The sequence below is a fragment of the Myxine glutinosa genome, chromosome 6, assembly GCF_964187855.1.
Source record: "Myxine glutinosa chromosome 6, kmMyxGlut1.1, whole genome shotgun sequence".
NCBI classification, from domain to species: domain Eukaryota; kingdom Metazoa; phylum Chordata; class Myxini; order Myxiniformes; family Myxinidae; genus Myxine; species Myxine glutinosa.
The window spans coordinates 81,011,537-81,032,303 of record NC_136266.1 but is presented as its reverse complement, the minus strand read 5'-3'; the positions used below and the strand labels follow the sequence as shown (position 1 = coordinate 81,032,303).

Here is a 20,767-nt window from a genome sequence, read left to right as displayed (position 1 = left end):
CAAACTCCGGAAGCCGTTCGCTTTGGACCGAACCATTGCATGTAAATAGAGGGGGGGGATTGTCACCACTCGCAAGCCGTTCGCTTTGGACCAAACCATTTCATGTAAATAGAGGGGGGGGATATAATTTTAGATATAGATATAGTACGGGCATGCCCTAGTACAAAATAAAACACGGAAATAAATTACAGAGGTAACGTCGTACAAGGGATAATTAGCCATAATGCCTGAGCTAATTAACATACCCCACTTCTCATAATGGGGACGAAGATACAAAGTTAACCTGATAGTCCGGTCTAATACAAAGTCCCTAATTAATACATGAGGTGGTTCTTCTTCTTCTTCACGACAATCGGAGCACACTAATCTATACATTCCACCTGGTTCTAAGGTAATCACTGCCTACCCCCTGCAAACATAACAATATATATATATCTTCTTTTTTTTTTTAGCATTTAGTATTTTATGAAAACAAATCGAATTCCTCTTCTAAAAAAAACCTTTCCTGCTTCCCATTCCTCCCCACACCCATTGTTTGTCCAAGTCTCCCTCTATCTAAAGCTAGACCTTCAACTATGCTATTGGTGTTTCCCTCTCTCTCTCTCTCTGCTATTCCTTCCACATCCTGTTAGGCCCTGATCCATTCAGTGTACTTGTTGTTCCATGAGCCTCGACTTTGTATACAAAAAAAAAAACGAGAAAACATTTTAAGTATAAGAAAAGTTTTCCTGTCTTCCTGCCTTCCACACACAATCGACCACCAAGGTTGCTATCAATTTGGTGAACATTGATGAACGTAATCGTAAAAATTCCTTTAACGTTAAACATCGTTTTGACATTCACGGAGGCCTTTGAACCTCCACCTTAATATTATATTGTGAAGCAGCATAAGTAAAAGGAATGAGAGTACACACCTTTTAGAATCTGTCTCCATACATGCCATATATGTAGTAAAAATGCAGTGGCCCTTGATCAACTGGAAAAACAGGTCCGTCGACAAACCCTTCCATTAGCTATCAAAGACTGTATACAGTATGTTTGGCTTCTTCCTTGACCTCTAACCGTCATGTAAAGGCATTTGGTGCTCGGCAAATCGTTTTACATGGAATCTATTTGGTCAAGTTCATAGATGGATACCCCAGGGCGGGCAAGCGGTATTTGCTGCTTCCATAGAGCCGCATTATGTTGGTTGCGCCCGAGCATTGAGAACACGCCTTAGCTCGACTCCGCATTGCTGTGCTTGGTGTCTCGTTGTGCCATGCGTAGTTTCTTGTACAGCTACAGCAAATCATACGGCACAATCCTGCTATCATGGGAGCCTTCACAAGCTTTCTGATGGATGGCGATGTTGTGAATTTTTCTCTGCCTTCGATTTCTTCAATGTGGGTTTGGAGTGGGAGGTGAATGTTACCTCTTCTATAACCTCTTGATTGGAAAGTATCAGAAAGATGTTGCTGGATTGAGAACAAGTCGAAGTTGTGAACGGATAGTTTAATGTTAATGTTCATGCACAAGAGTACTGTATTTTTAAAGTAAACTCATTTATTAGTAAAACATTGTTTGATAATGATGAATGTTAATTTGTGTTTCCTCTTTCTTTCTTTTCCTTGCATCCTCATATCCTGTCCCACATCAACTTGGTGTTTCAAACATCTTTTAGGACGGACAAGACCTTTTTTCGGATCGGCAGCGAGAGGTATGTCCTCGTGGCATTGTTGTCATGAATGATGTTTCTATTCTCACTTTCCTTTTCTGTTTCACGTTTCTCATGATGAACCAAACACCCAGTGCACTGTGGAATGTCTATCGGATTATATGGAGTGGTGGCCATCAAACGGTCCAGCCAAGCCAGTTGACCATCGGATTGTGTGAGGCTGTGGTTATTAACCAAACACTAAAATTGCGCTCTCTATTTACTTTCTCTCAATGGAATATGATCGTACATTCGTGATATATTTTACTTCCATAATTACTGTGGGCGATCCATTTGTTAAGCTTTGCCCGGCCCTTCATTTACCCTCAATCCCGGTTTTCTTGTCTGCACCCATCCTCAACTTTTCTTCATATGTAAAGTATGTTTGATGGACCTAAGTTGATTTGCTCATTCATCAGTTTATCACAGTTAAATGGAACGTAAAAAACTGCAATGGTTGAACTCTTATTTGAACACCAGTCCAGTAACAGAACGTAATAAAACCCGGATCCCTTATAGTATCCCAGGAGATAAAAATGTATACATTTCAACTTTTGATCTTACATGGATATCTGTCTGGTTACCTCTTAAGCTGTCTAATACACACTGTTATTTATCTAGCTGTGCACTAGATTATGGATTACAATGTAATTGATTGCCCTGTTCGCCCTCGACCACCAAAAGCTCTTCCACAAATTAAATAGATATTTTAAACTCGCAAGTCCATATCATATTTCCATGTAATTCACAATTATATCTCATCAATTGATTATCCATGTTCAAACAAATGTTCCAATCTCCTGATCTCCGAATGTGAAAACATGTGATTTGTGCATGGAAATTTCAATCATAAAAATGAAACGTGCTTCTGTGATGTCATTTCATGCTGAAGGTTCCAAGATGCACACTCTTGCTGGACCATTAATTACCAAATCTTCTTCCTCAAATACATACAGTAGATTTTGGGAATGGACCATGGTCTGCTTTCTCTGGGTATTTGAGTTTTTTTTTGAGGGAAACCAATACGATGCAAACTAGAATGGCACTCGGTAGAGCGTTCCGCCAGGCTGAAGAGTTTACGTTTTGTATATCACTGATCGGTCATATCTGGATCTGATATTAACTAAAATCTCATCGGATTGTTCTTATCACTTACCCAAGTCATCCACCAAGTTTTGTTATAAGTCGTCCACAACTTTTTGAAATATCATGCTACATATCGCTTTTGGCTATGTCACTCAATGGTGAAGAATCACTTCCAAAAAAAAAAATTCTCGTATCCGGATCCGTATTCGCATATTCACCAAAATCAAATCGATTTCTTTTTCTCGCACAACTAACCGGTCCACAAAGTTTCATTCGAAACCGTCCACAACTTTGTGAGATATCGTGCTATATATCGGTTTTAGAACAATTGTCACTCATTGGTGAGAATCACTTGAAAAATTCTCTGATCCGGATCCGTAATCGAATGTTCACCAAAATCGAATCACTTTATCCTTGCCACACACCCAACCTGTCCACAAAATTTCATCCAAATCCGTCCACAACTGTTTGAGATATTTTGCAATGTATTGTTTTTAGCCCAATCACCCAAAGGTGAAGAATCACTTAAAATATTCTCAGATCTGGATCCGGATCTTCACCAAAATCTAATCATTTCTTCCGCCGCCAAAGGTGGATGGAGGTTATGTTTTCACCCCTGTCTGTTTGTCTGTCGGTTTGTCCGTTTATCCGTTTGTGAACAAGATATCTCAAAAAGTTTGTGGACGGATTCGGACGAAATTTGGCAGAGATGTAGCGTATCTGAAAAGGACAAAATGATTAGATTTTGGCGAAGATCCGGATTTGGATCCGGTTACTAGAATTTTTAAAGTGATTCTTCACAATTGGGAGATCGGGCCAAAAACGATACATAGCAGGATATCTCAAAAAGTTGTGGACGGATTTGGACAAAATTTAGTTGACCGGTTGTGTGTATGACAAGGACGATTCGATTCGATTTTGGTGAAGATCTGAACATGGATTCGATTATGATAATTATTTATTTTTTCAAGTGATTCTTCACCATGGGGAGATAAGGGCTAAAACCAACATACAGTAGGATATCTCAAAAAGTTATGGATGGATTTGGACGAAACTTGTTGGACAGGTTGTGTGTGTGACAAGGAAGAATATATTCAATTTAGGAGAAGATCTCGATCCGCATTCGGCTAGTAGAATTTTTAAGTGATTCTTCACCATTGAGTGATCTGGCCAAAATGATATGTAGCAGGATATCTCAAAAAGATGTGGACGGATTTGGACGAAACTTGGTGGACCGGTTTTGTGTGTGAAAAGGACTAATCCTTTCGATTTTGGTGAAGATCTGAATATGGATTCGGCTACAAGAATTATTTAATTTTTAAGTGATTCTTCACCATTGAGAGATTTGGCGAAAAGCGATATATAACATGATATTAAAAAAAGTTAAGGACGAGTTATGAATAAACTAGGTGGACGAGTTGGTTTGGTGACAAGAACAAGCCGATTAGATTTTGGTTCAGGTCCGAATCCAGATCCGGCCTATCAGTGGGTACAAAAGTAAACTGTTCACCAGGCGGAGGTATATGCTGTCTACTGAGTGTCGTTCTCGTTTCGTCTCTGTCACATACTCAACATCTTCATCAAATTTCGTCCGAATCCATCCACATTTTTTGAGATATCTTGTTCACAGACAGACAGACAGACAGACACAGACAGACACAGACAGACAGACAGACAGACAGACACAGGCAGACAAACAAACAGACAGGGGTGAAAACATAACCTCCATCCACCTTCGGTTCGGAGGTAATGAGAAATGTCATTTGATTGAGGCTGAATGGTAGAAAGAGGAAATGTTTACCGCAAGTCAGCGGAGTCATTGCCGGATAGCAAAGCAAATTGGGACCAACTGGTTGGAAATAAATAGCTTTTCCTTGTCTAACTGATCTCAGGCTCATGATAAAGCTTGTACATACATAGGATGCAGAACAAAGATATTAGTAGATGTCGATTTCCTTTTTTTATGAATGACAAGGACATTAGTAGATGATGGAGATGGATGATGATGATTAGTCGATGATGGAATTCCATACACCATATAGTATATGTATATGGTGTATGGGATTTTTAACCTGGGTTCCTCACTTCATGAGCCAGGGATTCTGATGGGAACATATACAGGCCAACCCAAACTCGTACTTATTTGTGGAACACAGAAACTTTGCAGTTGTGTTTTGGAGAAGGCCTCTAGTTAAGGATTTTAACATCAGCAAAACGTTATTTTTTTAGGAAACATAAGCGAGGTTCAAACTGTGTTTTGCCCTTTAAAAGAGGGTCGATTGAGGATATGTTGCAAGCGTGTTTGGAGAGGCTTTATTTTTGGCAAAACATCGCTCCAGGTATGAGCCTTTAAGCCACAACGAAAAACGTTTCCAATTTTAAATGAGTTTAACTACAGATTTGATGTTTATTGATCATAAAAAGCATTCTGGGGAAAGATTTTATTGAGCGAACAATGAGATACAATGTTTTAGTTTTGTGACTTCAAATGCGGAATTAACTATAAAGGACTCTCAGCCTGTGAGAAACAAGATTCTGTGGTCTGATGAAACCAAGATTGAACTGTTTGGCTTCCGTCTGGCCACTCTGCCATAAAGCCCAGATCGGTGGAGGGTTGCGGTGATGGTTGTCCTTCTGGAAGTTTCTCCCATCTCCACACAGGATCTCTGGAGCTTAGCCAGAGTGACCATCGGGTTCTTGGTCACCTCTATTACCAAGGCCCTTCTCCCCCGATTGCTCAGTTTGGGCAGGTGGCCAGCTCTAGGAAGAGTCCTGGTTGTTCCAAACTTCTTCCATTTAGGAATTATGGAGGCCACTGTGCTCTTAGGAACCTTCAATGCAGCAGATTTTTTTTTGTAGGCTTCCCCAGATCTGTGCCTCGACACAATCCTGTCTCTGAGCTCTGCAGGCAGTTCCTTCGACCTCATGGATTGGTTTTTGCTCTGATATGCATTGTCAGCTGTGAGACCTTATATAGACAGGTGTGTGCCTTTCCAAATCATGTCCAATCAATTGAATTTACCACAGGTGGACTCCAATCAAGGTGTAGAAACATCTCAAAGATGATCAAGAGAAATGGGAGGCACCTGAGCTAAATTCCAAGTGTCATAGCAAAGGGTATGAATACTTATGTAAATGAGATATTTCAATTTTTTTATTTTTAATAAATTTGCAAAACTTTCTAAAATCCTGTTTTCTCTTTGTCATTATGGGGTATTGAGTGAAGATTGATGAGGGAAAAAATTAATTTAAACGATTTCAGCATAAGGCTGCAACATAACAAAATGTGAAAAAAGTGAAGGGGTCTGAATACTTTCTGAATGCGCTGTACATAGTGCAATGGAAAAGATACGAGTTCAGCTTTTACACAATCATTATCCCAGCTTTGAACATACGATTCGCTGACTGTCTGTAAAACTCAATGCGGGAATCCGTTTGGACATTGATGAACATTCAGTTTGTATTTATTAACAATACAGCAAACATGTTTTGGATGCTTGGGTCGAAACAGCGAGCGCAACGATCTTCCTGTATCGGCACATTGCAGATACAGTGCCCGTCCAGCAGTTCCTTGCAAATACTGTGTTTATGACTTTGTTTTTATTGAAGTCCATATTTGCACATTTTGCTACCAAGCTGAAGTCTCACCCCCCCCCCCCCCCGTCCATCTCATGTTGTTCAGAGACCAAATGCTGAACTTTACGCTCATTGTATTCCTCATTTATATATCCCAAGGTCACCCTTGAATTTTCTGCATTGTGCAATTCTGTGCCTACTTTGTAGGGTTTTTATAAGTCTACCTTTTCCTTCTATAGGATGAGGGATGTCTATCCAGTATATGGCAAATTTGTACGTCTTGGGATTAAATTTGTGTTCTGGTGCAGTTCATCCAACCAAACATTAATTTGCTGTGCAACTCCAGGTAGCTGGAGGTCACATCATTTTTGGGAGCGAGCTGTGCTGCTAATGTAGAATTATACTTGTAGGGTGTGTGTGTGTGTGTGTGTGCGTGTGTGTGCGTGTGTGTGCGCGTGTGCGCGTGTGTGTGTGTGTGTGTGCGTGTGTGTGTGTGTGTGCGTGTGTGTGCGTGTGTGCGCGTGTGTGCGCGTGTGTGCGCGTGTGTGCGTGCGTGTGTGTGTGTGTGCGCGTGTGTGCGTGTGTGAGTGTGTGTGTGTGTGTGCGTGTGTGCGCGTGTGTGCGTGCGTGTGTGTTTTCCCTTCGTGTCAGTGAGGTAGGAAATTTAGAATTTGACCACATGACGACTCTCCGATATACGAATATTTTCTCTTTAATGAAGCCAATTAAACATTCTTGTGGTGTCGGTTGATGGTCGGCCAGGCCTTATGTTCAAATGGAGCTGGTTAGGGTTCCAATTTGAAATATAACCAGGGTGGCAGCGATGGCTCACCTCCTCTTCGTCAAAAGACACCATGGGATCTTTCACATCCATTTTTTCCACGTCTTCTTTGTTCACATCTTTCATATCCACCAGAAAATGCAAACACATGGGACACCCGGCTTAATATTATCTGAGGGATGGTGCACCTTGTAAATGCACTCACTACCTCTGCACCACACTGTGAGATTGTGCAAACTTTCTCGTGCTTTCCTTTAATTAGACAAGCCAATTTGGCCACATAACATGGGTGCCCATATCTCAGATTGTGGAAACTTTCTCGGGCTTTCCTTTAATTAGACAAGCCAATTTGGCCACATAACATGGGTGCCCATATCTCAGATTGTGGAAACTTTCTCGTGCTTTCCTTTAATTAGACAAGCCAAATTGGCCACATAACATGGGTGCCCATATCTCAGATTGTGGAAACTTTCTCGGGCTTTCCATTAATTAGACAAGCCAATTTGGCCACATAACATGGGTGCCCATACCTCAGATTGTGGAAACTTTCTCGTGCTTTCCTTTAATTAGACAAGCCAAATTGGCCACATAACATGGGTGCCCATATCTCAGATTGTGGAAACTTTCTCGGGCTTTCCTTCAATTAGACAAGCCAAATTGGCCACATAACATGGGTGCCCATATCTCAGATTGTGGAAACTTTCTCGTGCTTTCCTTCAATTAGACAAGCCAAATTGGCCACATAACATGGGTGCCCATATCTGAGATTGTGGAAACTTTCTCGTGCTTTCCTTTAATTAGACAAGCCAAATTGGCCACATAACATGGGTGCCCATATCTCAGATTGTGGAAACTTTCTCGGGCTTTCCTTCAATTAGACAAGCCAAATTGGCCACATAACATGGGTGCCCATATCTCAGATTGTGGAAACTTTCTCGTGCTTTCCTTTAATTAGACAAGCCAAATTGGCCACATAACATGGGTGCCCATATCTCAGATTGTGGAAACTTTCTCGGGCTTTCCTTCAATTAGACAAGCCAAATTGGCCACATAACATGGGTGCCCATATCTCAGATTGTGGAAACTTTCTCGGGCTTTCCTTCAATTAGACAAGCCAAATTGGCCACATAACATGGGTGCCCATATCTCAGATTGTGGAAACTTTCTCGGGCTTTCCTTCAATTAGACAAGCCAAATTGGCCACATAACATGGGTGCCCATATCTCAGATTGTGGAAACTTTCTCGTGCTTTCCTTCAATTAGACAAGCCAAATTGGCCACATAACATGGGTGCCCATATCTCAGATTGTGGAAACTTTCTCGTGCTTTCCTTTAATTAGACAAGCCAAATTGGCCACATAACATGGGTGCCCATATCTCAGATTGTGGAAACTTTCTCGTGCTTTCCTTTAATTAGACAAGCCAAATTGGCCACATAACATGGGTGCCCATATCTCAGATTGTGGAAACTTTCTCGTGCTTTCCTTCAATTAGACAAGCCAAATTGGCCACATAACATGGGTGCCCATATCTCAGATTGTGGAAACTTTCTCGTGCTTTCCTTTAATTAGACAAGCCAAATTGGCCACATAACATGGGTGCCCATATCTCAGATTGTGGAAACTTTCTCGGGCTTTCCTTCAATTAGACAAGCCAAATTGGCCACATAACATGGGTGCCCATATCTCAGATTGTGGAAACTTTCTCGTGCTTTCCTTTAATTAGACAAGCCAAATTGGCCACATAACATGGGTGCCCATATCTCAGATTGTGGAAACTTTCTCGTGCTTTCCTTTAATTAGACAAGCCAAATTGGCCACATAACATGGGTGCCCATATCTCAGATTGTGGAAACTTTCTCGTGCTTTCCTTCAATTAGACAAGCCAAATTGGCCACATAACATGGGTGCCCATATCTCAGATTGTGGAAACTTTCTCGTGCTTTCCTTTAATTAGACAAGCCAAATTGGCCACATAACATGGGTGCCCATACCTCAGATTGTGGAAACTTTCTCGTGCTTTCCTTTAATTAGACAAGCCAAATTGGCCACATAACATGGGTGCCCATATCTCAGATTGTGGAAACTTTCTCGTGCTTTCCTTTAATTAGACAAGCCAAATTGGCCACATAACATGGGTGCCCATATCTCAGATTGTGGAAACTTTCTCGTGCTTTCCTTCAATTAGACAAGCCAAATTGGCCACATAACATGGGTGCCCATATCTGAGATTGTGCAAACTTTCTCGTGCTTTCCTTTAATTAGACAAGCCAATTTGGCCACATAACATGGGTGCCCATATCTCAGATTGTGGAAACTTTCTCGGGCTTTCCTTCAATTAGACAAGCCAAATTGGCCACATAACATGGGTGCCCATACCTCAGATTGTGGAAACTTTCTCGTGCTTTCCTTTAATTAGACAAGCCAAATTGGCCACATAACATGGGTGCCCATATCTCAGATTGTGGAAACTTTCTCGTGCTTTCCTTTAATTAGACAAGCCAAATTGGCCACATAACATGGGTGCCCATATCTCAGATTGTGGAAACTTTCTCGTGCTTTCCTTCAATTAGACAAGCCAAATTGGCCACATAACATGGGTGCCCATATCTGAGATTGTGGAAACTTTCTCGTGCTTTCCTTTAATTAGACAAGCCAAATTGGCCACATAACATGGGTGCCCATATCTCAGATTGTGGAAACTTTCTCGGGCTTTCCTTCAATTAGACAAGCCAAATTGGCCACATAACATGGGTGCCCATATCTCAGATTGTGGAAACTTTCTCGTGCTTTCCTTTAATTAGACAAGCCAAATTGGCCACATAACATGGGTGCCCATATCTCAGATTGTGGAAACTTTCTCGGGCTTTCCTTCAATTAGACAAGCCAAATTGGCCACATAACATGGGTGCCCATATCTCAGATTGTGGAAACTTTCTCGGGCTTTCCTTCAATTAGACAAGCCAAATTGGCCACATAACATGGGTGCCCATATCTCAGATTGTGGAAACTTTCTCGGGCTTTCCTTCAATTAGACAAGCCAAATTGGCCACATAACATGGGTGCCCATATCTCAGATTGTGGAAACTTTCTCGTGCTTTCCTTCAATTAGACAAGCCAAATTGGCCACATAACATGGGTGCCCATATCTCAGATTGTGGAAACTTTCTCGTGCTTTCCTTTAATTAGACAAGCCAAATTGGCCACATAACATGGGTGCCCATATCTCAGATTGTGGAAACTTTCTCGTGCTTTCCTTTAATTAGACAAGCCAAATTGGCCACATAACATGGGTGCCCATATCTCAGATTGTGGAAACTTTCTCGTGCTTTCCTTCAATTAGACAAGCCAAATTGGCCACATAACATGGGTGCCCATATCTCAGATTGTGGAAACTTTCTCGTGCTTTCCTTTAATTAGACAAGCCAAATTGGCCACATAACATGGGTGCCCATATCTCAGATTGTGGAAACTTTCTCGGGCTTTCCTTCAATTAGACAAGCCAAATTGGCCACATAACATGGGTGCCCATATCTCAGATTGTGGAAACTTTCTCGTGCTTTCCTTCAATTAGACAAGCCAAATTGGCCACATAACATTGGTGCCCATATCTCAGATTGTGGAAACTTTCTCGTGCTTTCCTTCAATTAGACAAACCAAATTGGCCACATAACATGGGTGCCCATATCTCAGATTGTGGAAACTTTCTCGTGCTTTCCTTCAATTAGACAAACCAAATTGGCCACATAACATGGGTGCCCATATCTCAGATTGTGGAAACTTTCTCGTGCTCTCCTTTAATTAGACAAGCCAAATTGGCCACATAACATGGGTGCCCATATCTCAGATTGTGGCCATAAGTCAGTCTATATTGTAAGATAATGCATTTCTGATGATGAAGCATTTCTATATGTTGGGGAAGGCTGATGATTTACATATACGCGCACATGTACCAACCTACCCTTACCCATACCGACCCAATCCATTGATAAAGGATGTAAACGTCTCATGTTGATTGGTTCAGCGGTGCTGGAAAAGAGGATCTTTGAAATTCCTTTATTTAAAAAAAACCCTGTAAATCCAAGATGGCCACGAAGCTTTTCAAGCAATCAGGTTCTTTGTAGAATAAGCACTCGATCCGAAGACTTAAAACATTTGTGTGAAGTTTCAAATTTATCAATTTATCGGTTTTCAAGAAATAGGAGTGACAAAGTTTGGAGGAAATAAATAAATAATATTTCCAGCAAGAACAAGAGGCTTCCAGCTTCTAGCACGGCCATCTAATTATGCTCTCCTTTGCTCTCCCAATGGAGGCAGCGGTGCCCCGAGGCAGTAATTGGCCCTAGTCTTCGACCTCCTCTACAATTACGACTTTTCCGATGCTCTGGAAAAACCTTTCCTTCCTTTTTGCAGATGATTCCACATTGTGTCATGCAGCATGCAATCCCGCTGATAAGCAGGCAGCAGCTGCATCATTTTCTGTTGTTGTGGAATTGATTAGACACTGGCCTGATAAATGAATCATGTCTTTTGAATCCGGCAAATCTTAGTCTCACCCAATCTAGTACATGGTGTTGTGTCATTGTGGTGCAAAATTTGCTACACTAGTGGAACCAATGTTTTTTGGAATCCTTATACCCTAGGCAACAAGACCTGAGTTGGTTCCATTTTTTTCAATGGCGTCTTCGGCGGCCATTTTGACTTTCAAAATGGCCGCCATTTTTTGCAATTTTGTGTGTATCTTTTCACATCAAACACTTTGATTAACCATTTTTTCTGGCATTTTTGTCATTCCTTGTACAGAAATTCCACCAGAACACTTATATCCAGTTAACAGACGTTTTTTGAGAAATATCTTTGGCTAACAACTTGTTTTGAGCATAATCTAGTCGGTTGTAGCTGAAGAAGTATATGCACAAATTTTCTAGAGACGCCAAGTACAGGAAGAAATCTGGCTGCTTCAGTGAACGTGTGAAGTTAATCAGCGCCAACACCTGCCTCGTGTACATTCGTGCCCATTGATACATTGGGAATTTACTGTGGCTCCTGTCAAAATCACTCAGCTGCTTTTCCAAGTTTAGATGTTCAATCTCCATTAGAAGTTGTTGATGGGCTTCCTGAATGCTTACCTCTTTCTTGTTTGCTTCTATCAAGTTATCCATACAGGCAGATAGAGCTTCTACAACTGCAGGCTTCTCTTTCAGAAATTCTGAAAGCCAGAGATCAAAGAATACCTCTAATGTGAGCTCATGCGCTTGAACAGCACGATTGTGGTGATTCCCATTGAGTATCTGATTTACTGTCACAGTGCTGTACAGATCCTTGCTCCAAGCTTCATCAAGCCCGCTGTGCTCAACAGTCCTCCCAAGGCACCTTAGTGCACACAAGACAGTGTGGAAAACACCAGGGCATACCATCCATTTCCCAGCATATTGGTCATGAAGATATTCTAACTTTAGGGCCTTCTTGTAAAGATCCATGTCAAATGTAACTAAGATCGTTCCAGTGTTTTCTGGACACACAACACTATTGAGGTACGAAAGCTTCTCAAGAACCGTCACCAGTGTTGTCCACTCATGAGCTGGTGCCTTAATGATAGGCATTGTGTGATCTTGATCAAGGTTGGGTGTCTTGTTCTCTTCTGGAGTGCACACGCGAGAATTGTATGCTGACCAAACTGGTATACCGTCTGATGTCTCTTCATGGTGCCTCTGTGAATACCGTGAAAGTAGCCATGCAAAGTCTTGCTGTGTTGCATTAACAACTTTATCTTGATACTGACCAAGTTGAAAGTTTTCATAGCGTGGACTTCTACTTGGCTTGGGGTTAGGGACGAAGACGCCATTGAAAAAAATGGAACCCACTCAGGTCTTGTTGCCAAGGGTATATAGATGCAAAAAAACATTGGTTCCACTAGTGTAGCAAATTTTGCACTTACATATAATAATTCTACATAACACCATGTACTAATCACTCTGGAAAAATCGTCAAACAAAGCCACCTGTCGACTTACACAATCAGCCATTGGAAGAGGCTCAGTTCCTTGACCATTTTGGCATCACCATCGTCTATGACCTCTCCAGGGCCGGCTACGTAGCAACGCCAGCATCTAAAACCGCCACAGTCTGGGCAATCTCCATCCTTCCAAGTAATTCCTTGAAAAATCAGAATCCGAACTACTCATTCACACAGTCTTTGAAATTGGTGGAGTACGTCCGTGTCAGCATTTTAAATATCCATTTTCTTGAATATTAATTTCCATAGTTAAACTAAAGGTAAACCATAGCATAGTATGCGTTTACTCATGTAGACGTCATTAGTGATAATTATGACATCATAGGTCACGTGGTATGGGCGCCATCTTGGAAAAACCGAAACATTTTGGACCTCTATATTTCCGAGGCTGCCACATGGAAAAGAATGGAACATGGCTCATTGTAAATAATTCCGCATTCGGAATGAGTATTGTCAACGATGACATCATTGGTGCCCTCATTATGATGTCCTAATTCGACAATTGCAACGCTCAGTCTGATCAGTTTGAAATTTATTGAGCGTGGTCTATGCAACAATTATATTAGAGAATATAAACTCATGAAGTCATTGGTCACGTGGTCTGGCAGCCATATTGGATTGAAAAAAAAAACAACTTTAAAAACAGAAGAGTTTGCTTGCACCAGATCGACTGCATGGGATAAATATTCCATGAATACCATCTAGTCTCCCAACAACTCTCCAAATCTAGACTGACCACCCACTTCCATTCTTTTATTCTTGTCTACCATTTGTGGAACCACCCTCTGGAGAAGAGACTCAATCCGATCTTCCCTCCAGGGTTGCATGCTGTCAAACCACCACCATCTTATGCCATGCGCTATCCTTACCCGATGGTATTTTCTTCACTCATTAACCCCACTTAATCCAACCAAACTTGCAGGTTTCTGAGTTTCATCCCTCTGTTGATTGATGCATGACCTGTGGCCCACTGTCTCATGGTCAGTGCATGGTCATGTGCCCTCTTTCACTTCACTCCTCCATGAGCCTATATTTTGTGTACAATTTATTGAAGATACTTAAATTTATCAGCATTATTCTATTTGGTTCGTATTGTTTTCTTGTTTGCTTTGTACCTCAGCCTATAGATATATTTTATCCAGGATTATGGAAGGGCCTTTTGTCATGGCATATGTGGGTATAGGGAGCAAAATTCCAGCTATATCATTAGTTTGGAACAAACTGATTCCCATTACAGCATTACCTGTACTAAAAAATGTACTTCCAAACATGATTATGTTTTTTTAGTTTTATGCTACAATAGCCATTTGGAATGAATCTGGTCATGAGGTTGTGACATTAATTACTTAGAACTGCTTAGTCGGAGCTGAGATTGTTGATCTGAAAATATGAACAATATTGTGGTTTATGAAATTGCCTCACAAAAGTGCAGCTGCGCATCCTCACCAGATGGTGCTTTCAAAAGTGAGTAGAAAATCTTACAGCACAGACAAAGGAACACTGTGTACACGTCATTTCATTTCCCCATGTTCTCCTTCGGCATGTTATCCGTCCACCCATTTAATGGCAGGCGGTGATTGTGATTATCCACCAGTGTGGCTTAGGTTTGCATTAAACATTCACGCATTTTACACACACACACACAGACACACACAGACACACACACACAGACACACACACACACACACACACACAAATACATAGACACACACACAAATACATAGACACACACACACACACACGCAGACACACAGACACACAGACAAATACACACAGAAACACACAAATACACACAGACACACACAAATACACAGACACACACACAAATACACAGACACACAAATACACAGACACACACACACAAATACACAGACACACACACAAATACACAGACACACACACAAATACACACAGACACACACAAATACACACAGACACACACAAATAAACACAGACACACAAATACACACACAAATACAATCACAAATACACACACAAATAGACACACACACACACACACACAGACACAGACACAAATACACACACACAGACACAGACACACACAGGCACATAGACACAGACACAGACACAAATACACACAGACACACAGACACACAGACACAGACACACACACACACACACACACATACGCACACAGACATACACACACACACACACACACAGACATACACACACACACACACACACAGACATACACACACACACACACACACACGCAGGTTCCAAACTAATGATGTTATTTAACATATTTATTTCTGTTAGGATTCTCCATGCTGTTTTGGAAAATGTTTCAAAATGTAGTCATGCTGCACAATTCGACCAGCCATTTTTTTGTCATGGTATACCCTCATTAATGACATAAACGTTGAAGTACTGTTTTCACGAAGTCGCTCCGATATAAAAGCAACCGGTGTGTACCCCAGTTACCGGTGTGTACCCCGGTTTAGAATAGGTACACCGTATCCCTGCGTGTCGTAAGAGGTGACTAAAAGGGTTGGCGTCAGGAAGGGCATCCGGCCATAAAGCATTGCCTCAAAAAGAGAACCATGACAATTACAACTACATATGGGCAGGCTACAGCCCGAAGTACCCCGTGGGGGACCCCACTCCCTCTCGTCAAAAGTCAAGATGGGGAACCCGATCGAAGCAAGGGTGGAAATCACTCCATTTATGACGACGAAACGTCTGATGCCCCACGTGGAGATCGGTTTCTGAGTTTTGGAACATGGAATGTAGGGACAATGACAGGGAGATCAGGAGAAGTGGTGGAAGTATTGGTCAGAAGAAGAGTGGACAGATGTTGTGTGCAGGAGACGAGATGGAAGGGAAGTGGTGTGAGAATGGTGAAGGGTAGGCAGGGACAGACATACAAGTTTGTGTGGCAAGGGTGCCCGGAGGGCGTGAATGGTGTTAGTGTCCTGTTTTCTGAGGAGTTTGTAGACAGTGTGGTGAGTGTGACTCGTGTTACGTGCTCCTCTCCAACCCCCTGGTCACGGTGTACCTCCGAGCCCCGAGAGGAGTCACGGCAAAAAAATGTGTTATTCTGTATGCCAAAGATCAATGGAGAAGCCAACCCAATTGTTACTCACAAACAAATATTGTATTAAGATCACACAAGAATAACAGTACAACAATAATAGTATTCAAAAGTACAATCAATATGTCCTATGATGGTACCATCAGTTTTGTAATATATAACTCACTGTGCTCCAAGTGAGTGAAACAAGAACATCCCCAATGTCTCTTATTCCCGGCTTCAAGACAAAGATTATTCACTCCAGCGATCGCCAGAACGATGCCCAATCGAGACCAGAATCCCGTTCGGATGGCAAGAACAGTCCCGCTGCCAAAGCGGGGCAAAGGCATCCTCAAGGCGACTGGGAAATCCAAAGGCGCCCTCCAGGCGACTGAGAGATCACACCCTCGTGTATGGACGTTCCACAGCTCACAGTCGGCGACACGCAGACTTTCCACTCAAAAGCCACGTCACACACACACACCCCAGATCCACGTCTGATTGCGGTGAAAATGGTCGACGGGAAGCAAAGGAAAACCTTGCTCGACGCGCAAGCGCGCCAGTCAAAATGGCCGACGGCCCGTTCTCGACACGTAACGGCCCGATGATAATTCTCTCCGGAATCCACCGCCAAAAACCTGACACGCAGGTTGATCGGTCACAGCGATGACAACTCTGTCGCAGGAATCCCTTTCCCGGGAAACCCGAAAGTTCGCTAGTGACTCCCGTTCGACAACGTTCGCTTCAGAACTCAGAGCAGCTCGGCTTTCTTGTCCGACTCACTCGCTCCCTTCTTTTCCTCTTCTTCCTCTTCGTCATCCTGTTCCGGTTTTATTTAAAACATTAACTTTTAACTTTTGAAAATAGAAATATCTCTTTCCTTTAAATGACAACAATAATAATACATGGAATCAGAAATGTTTACAGTGGATGAAAACCACAACAACGGAAGTGATGAATCCATAACACTTCCCCCCCTCAAGAAAGAAAGTTTGAACATCGTGAAAACTTTCTTTGCAGGCAAAAACTCTTTTAACAACCAAAAGTAAAACTCACACCCCAAATCATCAATTCACGTGAGCAACAATAATTAATATTTCCCAAAAATCAAGCAACAAAACTTCCAAACAGCCTACAGAAATTTCCAAAGTTAGTTCAATCTGGACAAAGCATCAGCAACGACATTGTCCCTGCCCTTTACATGCTCAATTTCCAAGTTGAACTCCTGCAAAGCCAAACTCCATCTCATCAACCTCTGATTTTTATTTTTCATTTTTTGAATGAAGGTTAAGGAATTGTTACCAAAAATCCAAAACAAAGCAAATCTATAGCACTTTTTGAAGGAGGCCGAGCTGAGAGCCAGGTTTCATGGTGGTTGGGTGGTGAGACCTGGAAGTATTCACTACATGGACGCCTTTAGGAACGTGGAGTTCACCGTTAATCCGTGTCGGAATCTTGGCTCGGCTGTGCCGCAGAATCCAGTGCTTCAAACTCTTCCTAACTTTCATAATAATCACGGTTGGAGCGCTTGTCGCTGTAGTCATGTGAATAGCGGTCTCCTTCTTGGCCACTACCCTGATAATCGTCCCTTCGGGAGCTGCCGTAACTCTGGGAGCCTCCATAGTAATCTCGCCTGCGACCGCCACCAAAACTACTACTCCTACCCCGGGAGCGATAGCCACCCCTGAAACTACCTCCACGTTTTCCTCCTCTGTAGCCCCTTTGACGCCCATGGCCTGCCTTCTCCACTGTTATGGTCCGACCATCCAAATCCTTGCCATTCAAATCCTTTTCTGCATCATTGGCGTCCTTTGTGTTTTCAAACGTGACAAAGCCAAACCCTCTCGACTTTTGTGTCTCCCTGTCTTTTATCAGCAACACTTCCAAGAGTGGTCCATATTTGCCGAAGACAGAGTCCAGAACATCTTCCCTTGTGTTGAAGTCCAGTCCACCTACAAAGAGCTTGCCAACATTGCCGCCATCCCTGACTTGTGGGTGCTGACACTTAGTTTCAGGGTACTTGACAAGAAGTGTCTGCGCAAAGTGTGACGTCAGTACCTTCCTCTTCTCTTCAGAGCGCTTCCTACCCATAGCACGAGTCGCGGTACAGGATGGAAAGATACCCGGAATCTCCTGCTCTAACTGCGCAGTGTTATTTTCCATACTAGGGTTTTCAACGAACATCGGGTTACCAGAAACTTGACCACCGGCCAAATCATTCCCGATAACAAAAGAGATTCCCTCTACAGGAAGAGTGGCTTGTAAACCTACGGTGACCGGTCCTGACACCAAATCAGACTTCAAATGGATGACATGAAGTGGAGCTTTAACATAGCCACCAACTCCCTGTAAAAGAACACTAACACCAGTTGCCGTCTTCTCTGACAATGGCAAAATGCCCTCAAGCATCAAAGATTGATGTGCTCCTGTGTCCCTCAATACCCTAACAGGTCTCTGGTTAGTCAAGTCTCCATCCAGTGACACAAACCCCTCTGAAATAAAAGGTTTGTAACCCTCTTTAACAAGGTCGTTCTGTGATGCCGTAACTTTGGCATGGGAACCTTCACAAGGCACTCTCCTCCAAGGACGATTTCTCGCATTTGCCAATGCATTCGGAGTTGTACTAGTCTGACTCCGCTCCTGATTTTTCCTTTTCAGGGCGTAACATTGGGACATCAAATGTCCAGGTTTCTTGCAAAAAGCGCAAGTAGGCCCGGCGGAAAAACTTGTGGTCTGCCTCGAGCCCCCCGGAAGATAAGTCTGTCTTGGAACTGTAGTCTTCTGATCCCGAAAAGTGGCGGTATCAGATTTGTCCCCATAGTCATCTCTAGGCCGCCTCCATGAATATTTGTTCTCCGCACCGGATTTACCATAACTCCCCTGGCAAACTCTAAGCAGGAAGTTAGGTTTGTGGAACCCCATCCTGTGTGTCAAGGCATAGTCATCTGCCACGGTTGCTGCCTCATACAACTCTGGTACCTTCTTTTCCTCCAGATGTACTTTAATGTCCGCGTGGACACACTGTTTGAATTCCTCCACCAAGGTCAATTGTCGCAACAGTTTGAAGTCTTTCCCAATCCCTTTCGAATCACACTACCGATCAAACATGGTTTCCTTCATTCTGGCAAACTCCACATAGGTCTCACTCTCCCTCTTCCTGGCATTCCGGATTTTTTGCCGGTAAGCTTCAGGGTCCAATTCATAGGCTTTGAGAATGGCTTTCTTCACTTTCTCATAATCTGCACATTGGTCAATCGATAAAGCCGAAAATATATCTTGAGCTTTACCCACCAGAACGCTTTGCACTAACATAGTCCAGGACCCCACAGGCCATTTTAGCATTTGAGCCACTTTCTCAAAGTGTAAAAAAAACTTGGCTACCTCCTTTTCATTGAAGGGTGGAACCAACCTCACATGCCCACCCACATCCCAGGTGTTCTGACTAGTTGTCGAACTAGCCGGCATGGATACGACTTCCCTCCGTTCTCCCATTAATTCCAGCTCCTTGAGTTTAACTTCCTTCTGATACTCCATGTCACGTTCCTTTAACTCTCTTTCAGCTCTCCTTTCCTCTGCTCTTTCCTTTGCTCTTCTTTCTTCTTCAGCTCTCCTTTCCTCGGTTCTTCTCTCCTCGCGTTCTCGTTACTGTTCTACTCTTCTTTCCTTGAGTTCTCGTTCCTTTTCTACTCTTCTTTCCTCGAGTTCCCTTGCAGCTCTCCTTTCCTCTGCTTTTAACCTTTCCTGGCTCTGCAGTTGCATCTCCATTTTCCGGAGCTCCACATTTTCTTTTTCCTCGGGTAACCAATCCAAGGCTACCTCTGTCCATGTTCCTTGTCCCACCAGAAATTCTACCACCAATGTCTGCATCTCTGCTTTCTTCATATTAACTCGGACCTCCAAGTTAAAATGTCTGGCCAATATCAAGAGTTCCGATCTTTTTAACGCTTGGAACTGTGCTTCATTAGGGGACGCCGCAAACTGTTCTGCGTCAAACACCATGGTGACTATCAGTTACCACCTGTTAACCTTCACACAAAATTCTTTCCAATTTTTTTGAAAAATTTGGGAATGTTCGAAAAATTCCAAATTTGGGAATTTGGGGAATGTTAGGGAATTCCATCCCAGACGCATGTTAGGGAAATTAATCCCGGAGGAGGACCCCAATTTCAATTTCGGCCAATTCTGGACGAGTTCCCAATTTCTCAGACGAGCCCCCAATTTCTGTTACGTGCTCCTCCCCGACCCCCTGGTCACGGTGTACCTCCGAGCCCCGAGAGGAGTCATGGCAGAAAAATGTGTTATTCTGTATGCCAAAGATCAATGGAGAAGCCACCCCAATTGTTACTCACAAACAAATATTACATTAAGATCACACAAGAATAACAGTACAACAATAATAGTATTCAAAAGTACAATCAATATGTCCTATGATGGTACCATCAGTTTTGTAATATATAACTCACTTTGCTCCAAGTGAGTGAAACAAGAACATCCCCAATGTCTCTTATTCCCGGCTTCAAGACAAAGTTTATTCGCTCCAGCGATCGCCAGAACGATGTCCAATCGAGACCAGAATCCCG

General features: G+C 42.6%; 1 protein-coding gene across 23 annotated transcripts in view; it reads left to right on the top strand.

Annotated features, from left to right (window-relative positions):
* The window catches only part of RAP1GAP (RAP1 GTPase activating protein), a 572,300-nt gene that overhangs the window by 248,998 nt on the left and 302,535 nt on the right, over positions 1–20,767 (top strand). For 9 of the 23 annotated variants that reach the window (XM_078780052.1, XM_078780046.1, XM_068120452.2 and 6 more), the window contains one exon: positions 1,661–1,696. Coding sequence is in view for 17 of the 23 variants with exons in the window: in XM_078780043.1 (XP_078636169.1) it covers positions 1,661–1,696 (36 nt within the window). In the remaining 6 variants the exon portion in view is untranslated. Of the gene's footprint in view, positions 1–1,023; positions 1,401–1,660; positions 1,697–20,767 lie in introns of those variants that run through there. The other 14 variants (XM_078780044.1, XM_078780042.1, XM_068120451.2 and 11 more) reach the window with 8 other exon arrangements.